The sequence below is a fragment of the Rhyacophila brunnea genome, unplaced genomic scaffold (genome assembly GCF_057557595.1).
Source record: "Rhyacophila brunnea isolate RB1 unplaced genomic scaffold, BYU_Rbru_1.0 scaffold_13, whole genome shotgun sequence".
NCBI lineage: Eukaryota > Metazoa > Arthropoda > Insecta > Trichoptera > Rhyacophilidae > Rhyacophila > Rhyacophila brunnea.
In genome coordinates, this window is record NW_028232785.1 from 30,996,779 (window position 1) to 31,016,201 (window position 19,423).

At 38.5% G+C, this 19,423-nt stretch overlaps 2 protein-coding genes across 2 annotated transcripts in view; both read left to right on the forward strand.

Annotated features, from left to right (window-relative positions):
• The first annotated feature begins 2,595 nt into the window (after nt 1-2,595).
• On the forward strand, nt 2,596-3,435 carry LOC147077265 (uncharacterized). The gene has a single exon (XM_085941036.1). The coding sequence runs from the start codon at nt 2,596-2,598 to the stop codon at nt 3,433-3,435; it is 840 nt and encodes a 279-aa protein (XP_085797162.1).
• A 2,562-nt stretch (nt 3,436-5,997) lies between these two features.
• LOC147077266 (uncharacterized) overlaps nt 5,998-19,423 on the forward strand; it is a 38,101-nt gene continuing 24,675 nt past the window's right edge. Inside the window, exons 1-4 of the mRNA XM_085941037.1 lie at nt 5,998-6,172; nt 6,477-6,635; nt 11,887-12,045; nt 16,910-17,089. Coding sequence (XP_085797163.1) covers nt 6,026-6,172; nt 6,477-6,635; nt 11,887-12,045; nt 16,910-17,089 — 645 coding nt within the window. The 5' untranslated portion in view covers nt 5,998-6,025. The remainder of the gene's footprint in view (nt 6,173-6,476; nt 6,636-11,886; nt 12,046-16,909; nt 17,090-19,423) is intronic.

The window sequence follows — 19,423 nt, forward strand, 5'->3', positions numbered from 1 at the left end:
TTATCATTTATTATGTATGGCCGAAATACTGAATAGTCTGTACCGCGGAAGCGATAAAACAATAAAATGTGTTTTATTAGTTTTAAGTTTTGTAGTATTCTATTTGAGCAGGTAGTTTTTTACCACTCGGGTTTTGCTTTTTGCTATTTTCAAGCATTACACGTATTCACCAATGGCAAATACACACTATAGCGTAGGTAGGTATACTGTTACACCCATGACTATTGGGACTCTCCCGAAAGTCTTAATTACGTCATAATTATTAGGTGTAACCATGTCACCTGACCTCCTAGTTAACAATGGGCGTAAGTACGTACGTCCAAAATTCCTAGAATAACTGTCAACATATTCAACATGTACTTAGCACGTAAGAATTATTGTTTATCTAATTATAATAATAGTACCTAATTGTCAGGGAAGGATGTGATTGTGCCGAATAAAATAAACGAAAGCCAACGAAACATAATATTCAGGAGTAGGTATGTAAAAAGAAAAGATGGCATCACTGCTCAATGTAAAAAGAGTACAATAGAAAAAATGGGTACATAGTCGCGGGAGGACGTGGTATTGAGTTCGTGAATTCCCGCGCTAAAAACTTAACAATAAAAAGAATTCAGATAATTATTTATAATTAGAATATAAGCGATATAATTAACATTATTCGCTATTGACTCTGAAGTCCCTTGAGATGTTGATCGAATTTTTGCCTTGTGTTCTTCTGCGCTGGCCCCTTTTTACCCCCTTTTCTTCTCGATTATTTACCTCTCTGGTTGTTCATCTAGTTTTTTACCGGCTGGCAGGACTGACGCTTGTATTGTGGCGTGCTTTGTCTTTGGTATTCATTCAATTGTGTGATTGTATTGCTTTCGTTCGAAGCGAGAAAATTTTGTCAAACGTTAAACTGTGAAATTTGTGCAATAATGGAGCGTAATGAAGCCAACAACGTCGCGGAGGGACTAGCGATGGAGACCGACTCGAATGAATCGGAATTGCTGTTGGACGATCCAGTGCGTGAATTGAGGGCAACAGTAATGTCTCTTGACAATAAGGTATCACAGATTTTTTCAATCTTGACCCAACAGGGCCTGCCTGCAGCGGTGCCTACTCCGCAGAGGCCGACGGTAAATATCGACTCTCCGGTAAGTTTTTTACGGCCGCCCGCAAGGCCTGAGACAGCGGAAAAACCCAACAGGATTCCGTTGCCTGTTTTTAGCGTCATAGTTCAGGAGCCTGCTTTTCCGACGCCAGACAAAGCTCGGGTAGCGGAACTTACCAGGCTCCAACTGTTCGACACAGATAATTGGGCGGGGGTTCGCTACGCTGAAACCCAAAAACAATATTTGGCGGCCCCGTCTTTCGTTGAATTGGGACTCAACGATGAGTTACGCCCCTACGACCATTCATCGCAAACAATACATTTAATGGAGCGTACGATTGCCGGCCTCCAAAATGCGATGCTCGCTCAAAAAGAGTGTATTCGGGACGCGTTGCAGCGAGTGGTCGACTCTGTCAGCGACCACACCATCGGTACGGCTCTTTTTGAGACGGTCGTAAACGAGTTCGGGCCCTCTTCAGCACTCAACAAAGTGTCTGAAGACGTCACCCGAATCCTTTGTGGAAAGCGGGCAGAGTTAGTTTAGACGAGGCGGAAGAAAATCCTCTCCGGTATAAGAGACACCTTCACCCGAGAGGCTCTTAACAAGATCCCACCTAGCGCCGAACACATCTTCAATAAAGATAAACTGGCGGTATTCCTAGAGAGAGGTGGGGGTCGTGAGAAGGTCTTCGATCAGACCACCAAAGTGGTTGACCAGGTCAGGGAGAGTCAACCTAGCACTTCGTCAGGTGGACGCAAGGACACCTTTCGGAGGCAGGGATATACGAGGAGGATACCAGACCAGGTTAGGGGTGGCCTGCCGAGAGGCCCACGCCCATCCAACCGAGGTTTTCCCAGAGATAACCGAGGTGGTGCAAGGGGCACTTACCCAAGACGCAGGTGACCGGGTCTCCCTCACCACGTTCAAAGGGGGACGCCTCCAGCATTTCCAGGAAATCTGGCAGGCCAAGGGTGCACCACCACCATTATTAAAAATAATAACGGGAACCCGTATTCCGTTTATAAAGAAACCCCCTCTAATAATGCCTTCCGTGCAATTCCAGAAGGATTTCCAAACGCGACAATCGCCGGAGATCACTTCACAAATCGCGGAACTGAAGGAATCGGGAGTAATGGAATTGGCAGAACCATCTCCAAGCTTCCTCTCAACCCTGTTCCTAGTAAGGAAGCAAGACGGCAGTCAACGACCCGTCTTCAACCTAAAATGCCTAAACGGTTTCCTACAACCAAGGCCGTTCAAACTGTTCCACCACTTCAAGGTCCCAACATTCCTGCAAAGGGAAGACTGGTTAGTAAAAATAGACCTAAGCTAAGCGTACCTACATGTACCTATAGCTATACAACATCGCCGATTTCTTCGGCTAGTTTACCAAGGAGAACTCCTTCAATTCACGTGCCTTCCATTCGGACTGTCGGCAGCACCAAGACTGTTTGCCTCGTTAACAAACTGGGTGGCCGAACACCTCCGGGGAAAGGGTATGAGAATCGTCACTTACTTAGACGACTTTCTCATGGCAAATCAGTCCAGAGAGATTCTCCTGTCGCAACTGACTTATATGATAGATTTCATGCAAGCTCTAGGCTGGATAATCAACAAGAAAAAATCTTGTCTGATTCCAAGCCAACAGCGGGAGTTCTTGGGTATCACGTGGGATACTCACAACAATCGGAAATATCTATCAACAGAGAAGTGCACATCACTTCGTCACCACCTGCAATTGCAGATCCAAAAAGGCAGTTGGTCGCTCAGGCAGGCCCAACGCCTCCTCGGGCGACTCAACTTTGCAACCTTCGTCACTCCACAGGGGAGGTTGCATTGCCGACGTCTACAACGTACGAGCGCTCAATTATCGAGGAGCCACCCTCACAAATCAGCATCGATTCCTCCACAAGCTCGAGAGGACATCATGTGGTGGATTCGAGCGGTGGGCTCCTCAGGAAAGATTCACAGGGCAACCTACAATCACTTCCTCACCACAGACGCAGCCGATTCAGGCTGGGGAGCGCAGTTAGACGAGTACCACCTATCAGGTACATGGACAAAACGCCAATCCACGTGGCACTCCAACCGAAAAGAGCTGTTTGCGGTACTTTCAGCCATACAACTCCGGGAACAAACGCTCAGGGGATCAGAATTACTCCTACAAACCGACAACAAAACAGTGGTGGCCTACATCAACAACGAAGGGGGCACAAAGTCCGCAAGCCTACTAAGTCTTTGCCGACAGATCCTGGAAATCGCCAACCAGGCCAGTATACCTTCCAGGAAAATACAACTGCGTGGCAGACCATCTCTCACGCAGCAAAATTATCCCTGAATGGCACCTAGTTATGGCGGCTACAGCTCCCCTATTTCAAAGATGGGGACTCCCAGACGTAGACCTGTTCGCGTCCAACACAGCCCATGTTGTCGCAACCTATGTCTCACGAAATCCGAACGATGCTCTTGCACTGTTCCACGATGCCTTCAGTCGACAGTGGGACTTCAAACTAGCCTGGATATTCCCGCCACCGAATCTAATTCCACAAGTATTGGCACACCTGAACATGGCAAGGGGAAAATATTTACTAGTGGCCCCATGGTGGAAGAAGTGTTTTTGGAGCGCAGACCTACAGCAGAGATCACTGGAACCCCCCTACCCGATCCCGCACTTGGAGTCATTTCTAGTGGATACAGTGACAAACCATCCACCTCCACAAGTCCGGGACCTATCACTCCAGTTATGGATAATTTTGGGTGGGCAGAGTTAGTTTCTAGCTGGTCGGTAGAGGACAGATCACTTCTCACTTCTGGCTGGCGACCATCCACTTTGAAGACTTATAGACCGGCATGGGACAAATGGAAGACATGGTGCATGGCCAACACGATAAGCTATAATACCCCCTAGCCGATTGAAGTGGCTAGATACCTGGGTCACTTATACAATAAGGAAGGTCTTTCATATAACACTATTCTTGTACATAAGTCAGCCATAGCTACCTTTTGCAAACCTATGATCAGTAAAGACATCAGCAGTAACATAGTAGTGCGTCATATGTTAAAAGCCATATCCACCCGCAAGACTAGACCTACAAAACCACCGATTTGGGATCCTAGAATAATCGTGGACTACCTCAAGAAAACAACACCACTAGTATACAACCTATATGAGGTTTCACGCAGAACAGCTATACTATTATTACTCGCATCGGGACGACGGCTTCATGACCTTACCCTACTCAGTATAGCGGATAATGGCCTAGTCGATAATGGCGACCATATAATTCTATGGCCAGTGTTTGGTTCCAAGACGGACACATCAAGGCACCGCCAATCTGGATGGAAATTAAGCGCTTCCAGTTGCCAAAACATCGATTCAGTTTTTTGGCTACGAAAACTTATCTGCGTTTCCAATGAGAGAAGAGAAGAGGGTGGTAATATTCCGGCATTATTTATCTCGTCAAGAGGCCCCCCAAAACCTGCGACTCGAGCAGTCATTGGAAATTGGGTGAAGTCAGTACTCGCTGATGCAGGGGTACAGGAATCACCAGGCAGTACTCGATCAGCAGTCGCCTCTCTAAATTGGTTAGAGAACTACCCCATAGATGACATCCTGCAGAGAGGTAATTGGCGCCAAGAAGCTACTTTTAAGACATTTTACCAGAGACCGATAGACACACAGACTTCTACAGCGGGGGAACAAAATATGCTGACCTCTCTATTCAGCCCGGTACACTGAGCCTAAAAGCAAGGAGATGTTATACCTGATTCTCATGTTAGGTTCATCCACCTTATCTTGCAGGATCTATCTTGCTTTACCAGGTGATAACAAACAGATATCTCAAGGGACTTCAGAGTCAATAGCGAATAATGAAAGGAGTTTTACCTACCATTAAAACTCTTATTATTCTTGTTGACTCTGAAGTCCAGAGAACACCTACCTGGTTTCCTTGAGACATATCAAATTGAATACCAAAGACAAAGCACGCCACAATACAAGCGTCAGTCCTGCCAGCCGGTAAAAAACAAGATGAACAACCAGAGAGGTAAATAATCGAGAAGAAAAGGGGGTAAAAAAAGGCCAGCGCAGAAGAACACAAGGCAAAAATACGATCAACATCTCAAGGGACTTCAGAGTCAACAAGAATAATAAGAGTTTTAATGGTAGGTAAAACTCCTTTCATTAGGAACGTAACAATAAAAGATTAATTTGAATACTGTTAAAAATAAGTTTCTTTGTGAAAATAAACGTTGAAAATATAAAGCCACGTGTTCAACAAAGAAAGAAGGAAATTTAATTGTTGTGAATCCCGGGACCTACCAACATCCCGAGCTAGCCACAGGAACCGGGATATCTCAATACATGCACTGATTATTTTTAACCTATATAATAAAAAATCAAATAATACAATAACACTTTATTGCCAACCCATTCAGTCAAGGCTCAAGTAGTTGTATAACGAATAAGACATTGTCAAAAGGCCATGTCTTTTGACAATGTGTGTGTATGGTGCATATCACACCCAATGTCCGTGTGCCTGACTCAAAATACGGGTGGCATTTTGTTTGTATTGCATTGACAGATATTATGTTCTTTTGCCGCGTTGATGATTAATATAATATGTCTGTGGAAGAAAACTTGAAAATAGAAAAAATGCAGATGTGCATTTTGCCATTTGAATACCGACATGCGATTATCTCGTTATGATTGAGGAAATGCTGGTTATAATTTTCGCTCCATTGTTTTGTTTTGACAACAAAACATTTATAATTATTATTGAAGTGTGTCACCGTGTCAAGTTAGTGTTTTATCTATTATAAATTAATATTAGTTTCGATGGTAAACATTTTTCAGTATTGTGGCAACACTTTTCTAACATTAACCTGAATGTATCTCTCACGTTGTCCCTGCCATATTTACACTTAACATGGATGTAAAGCAAGAATGTGATGGAGTACACTCCGACATAGAAGGCAAGCCTTTGTTTGATACGCTGACTAGCCATCCAAATAACCCGGACCCTCGCAATCATGTAAAGCAAGAGAATGCGGACGTTTCAAGTTGCAATTTCGAGGTTAGTTTTTAAAAAGTGAAATCTTTTACAATCAATTTACATTGAAAATAACAACGGTTAGTTTAATATTATAAACTGTGGCTTTTTTACAAACAATGTAGGAACATAGGTGACATTAAACATTGTTTCAAAAAATTACATGTTTATACAATTTGACAGCTACGATACATCTGTGATATTAAAGGTTAGGTTTGTTTATCTACTAATTCTTGTTAAATATAAATATTATACAATGTTATATGGTGATTACGTGACCCGCAACTGTTTTCACCGTGTTTACAAAATGTAATAATGCTTTTTTCAGTACCTTAATGTGGCGGACCTCTCTAATATAAAATCTGAGACAGATGATCAACAAGCTGTCGTCAAGCGCGAGGTTATTGAAGATATATCACACCCATTATATGATGATTCATACCCTGAACCGGGTTGTTCGAATTCAGATTACAGGCCAATACATCAGGTACGTTCAATTGTAGGTAGGTATATGTGCCGTTTTCTTCCCTTGATGCCGTCTTACATTGAAGGTTTTATTTTGTAATGCATCTTTGCAACCTCATAAGGAACGATTATATTATGATTCGGTCAAACTTGTTTCATTTATTGATTGCGGAGTAGATTCGAGTTATTGGCGATTGCTAAAACAGATATTTTGAGACAGTATTGAGTAGGTATATAAATCTTTTGTTAAATCACGTAAGTATATTTAAATATGATGAATAGACCAATTCTATTTCAAACCGGAATAGTTTAAGATTTAGTTCACTGTAGGTACCAGCAAACTTTAAACCATTTTCTGACCATCAGAAGTGGTCTGAAACGTCAAACCACTTGTCACGATCTGTCAAAGTAATAACTGTCCAGACAGGACCTAACCTAAAAATGATTATTATATTCCGTACCTATGTTATTTTCTCGACATTTACGATTAATAAAAGTTGACATTCTTCTGTATACATATATCGTGAGATGTTCATATTAATATTTTAGACATGTACACAGCAGGAGTTCAGTAGAATTTGGTAGGCATATTATAGCGTAGTAACCGATACCTATTATTCATTAGTAACCATATGTGAACAATAAACCGCTTTTGGTCGTATTGTCACATAATTCCACCCAAATTTTCTATGCATAGAGTTCGATTCGATATCATCACTTGTTTGATATTTATTGAGAGTCGCTAGTCGTAGTGCGGGTCGCTACTCGACCGAAAAATTACAATACAATGGATTGAAACGACTAAATGATTTTACTAAAGTACTAAAAAATACTGAATGGACATTTATGCTCGAGTAAACTGCGACGTGGATTGTATGATATTAAACCTATAAAAATATTATACAATGTTATATTGCGGTTAGGGGAAGGGAGGGAGACATTATCCCCTGGGAGACTTGTGCACCCACCAAGAACTTAAGAACAAAGAAAGAAGAAGAAGTAATTATGTAAAAAAATCTTTCAATGTTGGTAACACTGGCTGCCCGCCATATATCATAGACGTTAGAGTATATTCAGAGCTGTCGAAATCAATTGAGTAAAGAGCACATCTGATCGAACTCTTTTTGACAATTTAGACAAGTTTTTTTCTAAATCTTTAAACTTCAATATCTGCTTTTTACATAACGGTGAGTGATTGCTGTATTTATTCAGTCTATATGTATATATTCAAGATTTATTTGCTGTTAGTAGTTATTTTAATTTCGTTTGTAGTTACTGTTTTAAATAAATAATTTTGATTTTACAAATATTGGCGACACTTGATCATGTTTACTGTGGAACACTAGATCCCTAGGGATCACATCTCCCATCAGTGGCGCACTCAAGATTTAATATTGGGGGGGGGGGGCAATGAGGAGAATGTAAATTAGTCCCATAAGCTCTTTTTCTTCTTCACAGCCTAATTTCTCGTTTATCGGTCTTTTGTATATTGCCCTCGGTGTACCTACACCATGGTCCCCACATCCTGATACGGGCCCTCAGGCAAGGATATTTGGCGGCCCCCCTACCTACCGCTAAGATTAAAGGCAGTGTGAAACACTAAATTAACGTTTTCCAAATTGTGTTTTAGTTCAAATTAAGGGTACTTATACAGTGAATTATTGGAAATTTTTAATACATCTACTTTAATAATGGAGCTGTCGAGTATCGACACATAATAATCAAAAAATATATTGCACAATTATATAAGTAATTGAAAATGTTCATGGCCATTGACGTTCACCCCGGTCCGGGAATAGTCTCAAAGGTACTTTATCTACAACCGGTCCTGCCTTCGGACCGATTAAGAACCTTTGTTTGGCTAGCTCGATACTATTCGGGGAGAGGGTGATCAACTAAAGTTCTCGATTGACACTTTTGGAATACACTTGATCATTATTATTTAACTTTATATTATTTAGGACCACTACCTAGTGATAGGTTAGCACCTAGATCATTAATTATCCGATTGTCTTTCAGATCGAACTTATTTTCGTAAATATTTACGTAAACGTCAAAGACAGCTGACTATCTGTCACTTCCCTTAGTATTAGATGTTTTTCACGAAATGTTTCGTTGGTTGTTTTTCAAAATGAAAATGAAAACTCCTTTTGGTAATTCAATTCAAATTATTTATTAAATTATTCTCGATAACAAATTTAATTTCTTTTCTTAATTAATTATAATCGACAATTATACACTTTAGTTTAATTTCGAATAATTACATAATTATTTTATACTCTTATTTAAATTAATTATTAAATAAAGTTAATCAATTATAATTATTTTATGTTTAATTAATGTACGATTACACACTTATAACTAAGAGTCGCCGACCGTAAACTTTAAGAAGCTATGCTCCTTTTATCTATATAATAGATCGCGAATAGATGACGTGTACTATGACGATATGTTTACTATATCATCTGACAGCTCGAACCACGTGTCGCTTACGATGACGTTTCAACTCGTGACACGCCGTGACGTCAGACTACGACGCGACCGAAATATCTCCCGAATGAATATCGGAGAAATATCCAAAACTAAGCGAATTCGGATCGCCTCCGGGCACAACCTCCCGCGAATACTGAAAAACCGACGACTGCCGGTACATAAAATGCAGACCGTTATATAGACTCACAGCGGGAAAAACCCGAGATTTTGACGTCATTCGAAATATGAACCAATAGGAGACCGTTCTATCCCTCCACAGAGCTAATGGCCAAAGTTTCGGACCAATCATAGAAAAGCTGTTTATTTCCCGGCTTTTCCGGAAAATTATGATCATTCAATAGAATAAAAATATATATTTAATTAATACCTATAGGCGGTACAAGTTTAATAACAATCGTGAAAGTCCTTATGGGGCTTTTGACACAAATTGTCCAAATATCTGTTGGTTCGTTTATCGAGCTAACGGAAAGGAAAAATGAAAATATTTTCGCTAAAAATAATACGCAACAGAGGCGTGAATCATTAAAATCACCGTCCAAGAGCGCAGATGTAATAAGAATGGCAGAAATCGAAGTTGTTCGTTTCTTTTATGCAGAACTTTTGCGGGCCAATTACGGATAGCGGGAAAGGGTTGCGATTAAAATTTATTCAATTATATTTATAGAACACTTCAACTTAAAGGTATAACATTAGTTTCAATCAAAATTTCTATGACAAGTCTTCATTTGTTGAGTTTGAAAATTACCTATTTTGGGTAATTTAATATTGATCTGTCGAGGTTAATTGACAGATCTAAAGAATAATTTTTATTCGTAAATTAAGAGAGCAACCGAGTCCTTAGACTTACATTATCAGAATTTCCATTTTCGAAATTCCTTCATTTAACTTTTACAAAAGTAGGTACTTAAATTGGTACCCTTTTTATTACGATTCGAAATATTAATTTATTATTTAAATTAAGTGTGCGTAATCAGTACTTACAAAACGTAATCATTAGATTTTAATTACGACAATATTTGATATCACAATTTATTTATTTAAGGCATTTGACTTTGGCCGCGGCGAAAACATCGCGACTTAATTTAGAAAAATAAAATTTATTTTTATATAATTCAAAATCAGATTAAATAGAAATGGACATTTATTTACAATGTTTAGCAAATGATATCTCATAAGTCGTTTACAATTTATTATCTATTTTTAACCTTAATCCTATACATTTCAATTACTTACATTCCACCTTATAAGACCATTTGGTCCCCTTGAAAAAAAAAAAAAAAAAAAAATTCATCCGTAGTTCATTCTGAGGGGCTATACGTCACTCAGACTGTACTACGGGACTCAATACACAATAACAATAGCTTTGTTTAGAGATTGGGCACGTATTTTTCAGTAAAATCGACATTCACGATCGGATCGAAAAGTTGTGACGTCACTAATTTATTAAGGAAAAATGCCGGCTGAGGGCCTACATTTTGGGGCCGTGTCACCATGTAGTATAATAGCACCGCAGGCGACTTTTTTAAACTATTAAAGCTAATTTATGATGTGTGTTTATCTCACTTATCTGGTCAACCCGACACGCCGGGCCCCCAGGCTAGAGCCCTGTCAGCCCTCCCAAGCTATGACCTATACCACTCCGGAATTCGGGTGGACACGGAAAATTTTTTGACAGTTCCATTAGGGATTGGGTTTCTAAAAAAACCCGACATTAGTATTTCGAAATTTTTGTGTTAGAAATTAAAATCTAAGAAATTTTTCTAAAAAGGTGCTGGTGAATTACATTCTGATAATTTTTATTTTGGGGGGTGCCAGGGCCCCCTGCCCCCCCCCCCTGGGTGCGCCACTGTCTCCCATAGTTAGTATCGATAGGCTATTGAGGCATAATATATGGCAAGGGAACAAAGAAAATAAAATGGAAATCAGAAAAGCAAAAATAAGTTTATAACCTTCATCAGAGTTCATCGGAAGATGATGTTCCCGTTTGTCCATCGCGTGATTCTCTTTACAACCTAAGTGATGAGTCCTTGAAGCTGATTTCTCAACAAAGTGCGAATTAGACGGCGATGATGACTTTGAGCTTACGGTAGATGATTGGATAATTAATTGTCAACTTTATTTCACACAAAAAGAAGCTACATCGTACGTTAGGCAGATTTAGCAACAGACAGCAAAGAGATTTAATGTGAAATTTGCCAGAAAACGTGATCACAAGACATTTAAATGGCCTGCAGTCGAAGACATAGGTGATGTAGCGAGCTATCAGATTGTAAAAAATGTACCTTAACCAATTTTTAAGTCTATTAGCAAGCGAATTCCTTTTTCCAAAGTCTCTTCGCAATTTTAATGTTGAATGATGTGCGTTGATTTAATTATTAAAAGCATATATTATTAGGTAGAGTTAAAAGTCAATAAAACAATTTCTTTTTATAATTAGACCTATTATTTATGATTATGACAATCATGCATAATATGTGGGATCCCGCCTAATCAAATCTCTCATATGTAGTGATCAAGTCACCCCCAATGAGGGTCACTTTTCCCTTACCTGAAATTTTGTTAAATATATATTTTAAAAATCAGTTATCCACATTTTGTGAATTATAAACGAATACCTATATAAATTTTGCAACTATTAGGTTAGAAAGAATTACTACAATCACAGTAGGAGAAAAGTTATAACAACAAACATAAAACGGGGATCAAGTCTCCCTCCTTTCTCCTACTTGACCCGAAACTATTTTCACCGTTTTTACAAAATGTAATAATGCTTCTTTCAGTACCTTAATATGGCGGACCTCTCTAATATCAAATCTGAGACAGATGATCAACAAGCCGTCGTCAAGCGCGACATTTTTGAAGATGTTTCACATCCATTATATGATGATGAATATCCTCTACCGGGTAATTTGAATTCAGATGACAGGCCAATACATCAGGTACGTTCAATTGTACGTATGTGTATATGTGCCGTTTTCTTTCCTTGATGCCGTCTTATATGAAGGCTTGAATTTGTAATGCATCTTTGAAAGTTCATAAGAAACTATTATAATATAATTCGGTCAAACTTGTTTCACTTATTGATTGTGGAGTAGATTCGAGTCATTGGCGATTGCTAAAACAGATATTTTGAGACAGTATTGAGTTGGTATATAAATCTTTGCTAAATCACGTAAGTATATTTAAATATGATGATTTATACATCACAATCATTCAAATGTAAGGCAATAATAATGCGATTATCTAAAATTTCGATTAATTGAATGGTTAATACAATTAATCGCCCGTGAGTCCTTTTTGGTAGGTAAAACTAGGTAAGCCTATTGTCTATAAAAAAACTACTTACAGCCATAAAATACCATAAACAAAAGCAATATCTGCGTGAAATGGGGTGAGAATAGACCAATTAATGTATTTTTAAACCTTTTTGTAACAAATTATTGTTGTATGCCTCAAACTTTACTAAATTATCTACCATGCTGCATGACAACATAATTTTAGGCGTTCGTAAACAGTTTGACAGGTCAAAACTGGCGCACTGCGCATGCGTTGTAAGTAAACCGGAATAGTTTTAGATTTAACGTTTAGTTCACTGTACCAGCAAACTTTAAACCATTTTCTGACCGTCAGAAGTGGTTTGGTCTGAAACGTCAAACCTCTTCCCACGATCTGTCAAAGTAGGTAATAACTGTCCAGACAGGACCTAACCTAAAAATGGTAGTCATTAATTTATTATATTCCGTACGTATGTCATTTTCTCAACATAATATTGCGTCACCTATGAATATTATAATATTTTTATGATTTAGAAAAATTGAGATTCTTCTGCATTTATATGACGATTAGTTAGATGTTAATATTAATATTTTAGACATTTATACACTAGGAGTTCAGTAGAATTAGGTAGGTATATTATAGCGTAGTAACCGATACCTATAATTCATGAGTAACCATGTGCGAACAATTAACCGATTTTGGTCATATTGTCCCATGATTCCACCCAAATTCTCGAAGTATAGAGTTCAATTCGATTTCGATATCATCACTTGTTTGGTTTTTAGTGAGGTGGTGGTGGTCGCTACTCGACCGAGAAATTACAACAAAATGTATTGATTCGACTAAATGATTTTACTTAAGTACTTGACTCAATTCGTCTGTTCGTACACGTTTAGTTACTAAATTTCTCGCCACTCCAATAAACTTCTCGCCTGATCCGAACCGTCTTTAACTCATTTAGTGCTAACACCGCGACTGGCGAGTTTGGAGTACTTGGCTATTCGATATAATTAACGTGTTATTTAAATGTGGTAATTTCAAGATCGAGGTCAGCAGTGATTGTGTTCTCATTTAGTGATAACAACGCGACGGCACGTTTTCATTAGTTGGCCATTAGATATGATTATCATGATATTTAAATGTGGTAATTAATTAGTAAATAGTAGGTGTCAGTTAATCGGTTAAGCCTTTCAACGTTACGTTCCGATATTTAATCTGTTTACCATCTGTCAAAATTAGCGCCTCAACCGTCGAATCTTATGAAGCTCAAAAGCCTCCGCCACTTTCAGACGCTGTTATCAAAATCTATCTAGAACTTAAATTTCTCATACATTCTAATCACTTTCTCACGCAATGACTTCCATACTGGATCGATCAAAAATTGCCCTTCTAGGTGGCCCTTCCAGGTCGATTTCTCAAAATGAATTTATCGCCAAATCTTGATTCAAATAAAGCGATAGTTGCAGTAGCTGTATGGCACTTCCTGTTGAAATCACTGTTCTTTCGAATGATTCCATATTTAACACAAAGTACCTATTAATCATGGGTCGACAAGGATATCCATTGACGTTAACATGAGCATTGGCCCCATTTTTGAAGAATTGTACGGCGATGCCACCAGCGTGTAAACCGCACCAAATAATGGATTTTTGTGAATGTAATAAATTATAAAAAGTCTTATGCATTGGTATTTTTCCGTGTAGGAAATTTTCCTTATTAACAAATCCGTTAAGCAAAAATGAGAGTTATCGCTAAACGCAATTTTGCGATAAAATGCAGTTATAAGTTGGGTTAGCATCAAGTAGATTAGTTTGAGTGCCAAATTCGCGAATGAAACTCGATAGTAAATGTGAAGCATCAAGGGCTTAAGGCATTTAAAAAAAAGTTATAATTTGCGTAAATCGACAACGGATTTGCTAAGTAAATACGGATACTTTATTAGCATTGCTCCAGCGTAGTTCTATTCATAAAGATTTGCCGGGCGAGGTATATTGATCATTATGTATGCTCACATACTGTAGCCTAAAGTTTAGAAGGATCTTAATTTGCTTCATATTTTCCCGTCTTATACACAGCGTAAATGAAAACTGCCATTAGTGGTATTGGATGCAATGTCTCATGGGCGGAGCTCTTCTGTATGCGTCCTTTGTGTAGCTGCCGTCTGTAAAGCTCCCCTTTCCTTGGTGGCGCAGGTCCGACACCTGCCGAGGTAATCGTCTACTTGTTTTTGTTGCTTCTTCCAGAAATATAGTCGTCCGATCGCCCTGTTAGTTTCTTCCGCTCCGGGGTGACATGCTTTATGGTCGTTATGGTATGCCCTTGTGACTGCCCGCTGCTGCGATCGTGGTACTGTTATCAGGCATCTGTGCCTTTTACTACTCGACATAGGGCATAGTCGTGCATTTCAGTTCGATCGTCACTCTAGGTATCGTCTCTTGGATTGGGTCTTTCGATGATCATCTCGGCCGACTCCTGATCGTCTCGTTTTGTACTATGCCGGTCACCAGGTCTGGTAACTCCAGCACTAAAGCCATGGGGGTTGGATCTGTTGTCGGATACCCTCTGGTATGCTCATACGTCCATGTCTATGTCTTCCGACGGTTCTGGTTCCGAGATAAAGCGTCCGGTAGTTGGTTATTTTTCCCTTGACAGCTGGTAATGGTGAAAAAAATTTCTGATAATAGGATCGCCCATCGGGTTAGTTTCGCTCTTTGGTCTTTCGCTTGTTGGAGCCAAATGAGCCCCTTATTGTCGATTACCAGGGTGAACTCTCGTTCTTCTAGGCAGACCCTGTAACGTTTGATAGCATAAATGATCTCGAGGGCCTCCTGTTCATTGCTGTGGTACTTGCGTATAAAATGATGTGTCGATCGCCGTCGTCCCTATCTTGGAAGAGGACAGCCCCAATCCGTGTCCGTCAGCCGCAGCTCTTCTTTTATGCTTTCCATAAAGGCTGTCGCGGCTTCCGTCCACCGGAACTTCTGTGATGTGATTTGCAGCATTTAGAACGCAGTTTTGCATGCGGAAAGGCTCTAAAATAACAAACTGATTCACACGGACGTGATTGCTGATCAGAAACTTATTAACCATAAATTACTTGAAATTTTAGCTACGTATAACATCCTCGGTAGCAGTTATAACTACGTAGCTTCAGCCGGTATGTACTACATCTTATCCGCAACAATGTCATTCATATATGCAACAGCAACAAATATCATTGATCAATCAATGTCCAGTGCCTAATGATCTCCATTGACCGTAACGCGTGCCGGCTTCATTTTTTGATAAATAAAGTTCGATGGTTTCACCAGCATATGAACCGCAAAAAGCAGTGCATTTATTTGATGTAATTGAGTCTGTAGGGTCTCACTTAGATTGGACTCCATATACGCCAATTTTGTCTATTAACCAATCCGTTTAGTCAAAAACGAGCGTCATCGCATAAGTCAAAGATTAATTTGACAATTTGGAATCGGTGCTCGATCGTCACTCTATTCATGGTTGCCTATCTAAATACTGTTCATAAATGTCAAAAAGCATGCGCAGTATCACAGCTCGGTTTGACAGTTAACCCTTTCGTAAGTTCTATCTAAGCAAAAAAAAAAAATAGTTGTGGATTCACAACAAACAGAAAGGTAAATGACATTTAATGCAAATCGAACCAAGTGGACATGAAACTAGCAATATTTCTCCTGACATAAAATTTGAAGACTCCCATGTGCTTTGTTATAAATTATTAATATTATAAAAACAAATACCATCTTTAATGAGTGTAGTCTTGTGCTGTGGTTAAAGATTCATCTCTAAAGTAAGATATTCTTGGTTCACTTCTCCTTGCATGCAGCGTATATTTTAGTTAGATAAGTGATTGGACCCCTTACCCTAATCTGTTGTAGACTAGACAAATAAAAGTTAATGGATATTTGTGTTCAAATAACTTTTTATCGTTAAACGATCAATAATTTATACACAAAAGCGAAGTGTGCCCCAAAAGTGGACAAGCCAAACGTAATTAATTTATTTGCACATTAATGATAGTGGTGATAATTTTAATAATCTTGTTCCAAATTCACGATATGATATTGAAACCAACAGTAAAGGTTTCTACTGGGAATTATTGGCCACATTTTCTCCAATACGGAATAGTACCTGTCGTTAATAATCTATTACATCATGTAGAATTCTGATGTATGAAATTAATATTAAAATACTGTCAATGATCGAGGTTGCTTGATGAAATTTGAATATCATTTTCTAGCTTTGACTTTCAGCATGGCAGGCACTGTGGACACTCTCCAACGACACACTAAAACAGAACACGATATAATTATTGTTCTCGAAGATGATGTATACATACATATAAGTGCATTTGACCAACTTATGGATCATTCCATAACAATATCTCACTCTCACTTCGCTATTTAATATTGTCTGAAGGTGCTGAAAAACAAAAGCGTCAAAGAAACAAATTGAATATTAAATTAACATAAGTGATAATATTGATATCGATTATTACAATTTGTGTAGGTTTCTACCAAGGGATTTTTCACGACGAATCTCGATACAGACGAGAATCAACAATCTTTAGATGATGGCATCCAGGATAGAACGATACAGTATTCAGAAATGACGATAGACGAGAATAGCATTAAACGAGAAATCTTAGAACGAGGTGCTCCAAAGGAAATTCGACTTATTCTTAGAAGGGTAATCCATTTCTCACGTAATTTGATTTGCTGCATTTGTAACGAAGTTTTCGGATGCGAAAATGCTCTAAAAACTCACAAAATGGTGCACATGGACGTGATTCCTGATCAAAATCAAAGCATAGTAGGCTCGCAACATAGTAATGTCAAAGTACATTCAAAGACAATTACTGGTGAAAAATCTTATAAATGCAAACTATGTTCATATAGATGTACGATATCTAGTAATCTTAAAAAACATAAAATGACACATACCCGTGAAAAACCTTATACGTGTAATGTATGTTCATATGGGTCCTCGAGACTCAATGATCTTAAAAAACATAAAATGACACATACCGGTGAAAAACCTTATAAATGTAATGTATGTTCATATGGGTCCTCGAGACTCGATGTTCTTAAGAAACATAAAATGGCACATACTGGTGAAAAACCTCATAAATGCAATGTATGTTCATATAGATGCTCGCAACTTGGTTATCTTATAAAACATAAAATGACACATACTGGTGAAAAACCTTATAAATGCAATGTGTGTTCATATAGATGCTCGCAGATTGGAGATCTTAAAAGACATAAAATGACACATACCGGTGAAAAACCTTACAAATGCAATATATGTCCATATGGGTCCTCGAGACTCAATGATTTAAAAAAACATAAAATGACACATACCGGTAAAAAACCTTATACATGCAATGTATGTTCATATGGGTCCTCGAGACTCGATGATCTTAAAAAACATAAAATAACACATACCGGTGAAAAACCTTATAAATGTAATGTATGTTCATATGGGTCCTCGAGACTCGGTGGTCTTAATAAACATAAAATGACACATACCGGTGAAAAACCTTATAAATGCAATGTATGTTCATATGGGTCCTCGAGACTCGATGTTCTTAAGAAACATAAAATGACGCATACCGGTGAAAAACCTTAAAAATGTAATGTATGTTCATATGGGTCCTCGAGACTCGGTGGTCTTAATAAACATAAAATGACACATACTGGTGAAAAATCTTACAAATGCAATGTATGTTCATTTAGATTCTTGACATCTGGTTATCTTAAAACACATAAAATGACACAAACAAGTGAAAAACCTTATAAATGCAATGTATGTTCATATAGATGCTCGCAACTTAGTAATCTTATAACACATGAAATGAGACATGTTGGTGAATAACCTTTTTAAAACAATATTACATATTCATTTTATGCAGGTGACACTTTTTGCATTCCTGAATAGTATCTTCATGTGACCTACCTCACATTTTGTCTGCGTAAAGTGTTCAACCCATGTGTGCTACCAACGCTCACGTAAGTATCTGAAACATGAACTCTTTATGTAAAATATTTTTTTTTTAAAATGGATAGCTTGCGCAACTAGACATGAAAAGGTGCTTCTTGGGCACAACAGTTAAAGATTGCAAGAAAAGCTAATGGATAAGGAAACAGACAAAAATACGCGATGTGATCGAGCTCGCTAAGCAGATGAAATGGTAATAGACTAGAAATGTCTGTCAGTGAGTGGACAACCGCTGGACAAATGCCGTCCTACAATGGTACCCAAAGAGCGGAGCACTAAACGCCCACAGGTACATCCTTAAGCCCGCTGGATTCATAATGTTTGAGGATGCATGTGACAGCAAAAAAACTAGGGAACGAGAAAGCTGGAGGTAGCTTTACTGGGTTTCGAGAAAAAACTTCAACCTGCTTCCAGCCAAATAGATTCTGTCTTCCTGGAAAGTAGGTAAACACCATCTATCTATAGAGTGCACACTGGAGACCTACAAAATGTTGGTATGACTTGGAATTATGCTAAGACACTTCAGAGCGACATGTATTCTTGAAGGCGTCAGTGTGGTGTCTTGCTAATAAGGGAAAACATAAATATTTTTTAAAAATAATGAATTTTGTCAATTACAAATTGGAATTACTTTAATAAATCGCAAATTTATAAGTACTTATTTTACTTTTACTTTTTAATAAATCTGGACCGGTTTCGTCCGCTTTAGAGGGAGATTATCAATTTTAGAATTGTTCCTCTAAGGCGGAAGTTGATGAAGCACTAAAAGTTTTTGCGTTTTATTAAATCAACTAATTATATATATAGGAATGTCATATAATTAATTTTAGGTACATTATCGGGAGTAACACTGACCCACCTTATTAGGTTCACGGGCTGCTTGAAGGTTGTATGAATTATTATAACACACAAGGGATACACTGATTTATAATGTTGAAACAAGTGTGGCTTTCTGTTGGCATGGTATATCCGCCGCGTGGGCAGCGGACCCTTGCGAGGTACCACCGCTTTCGCAGTTTTTTT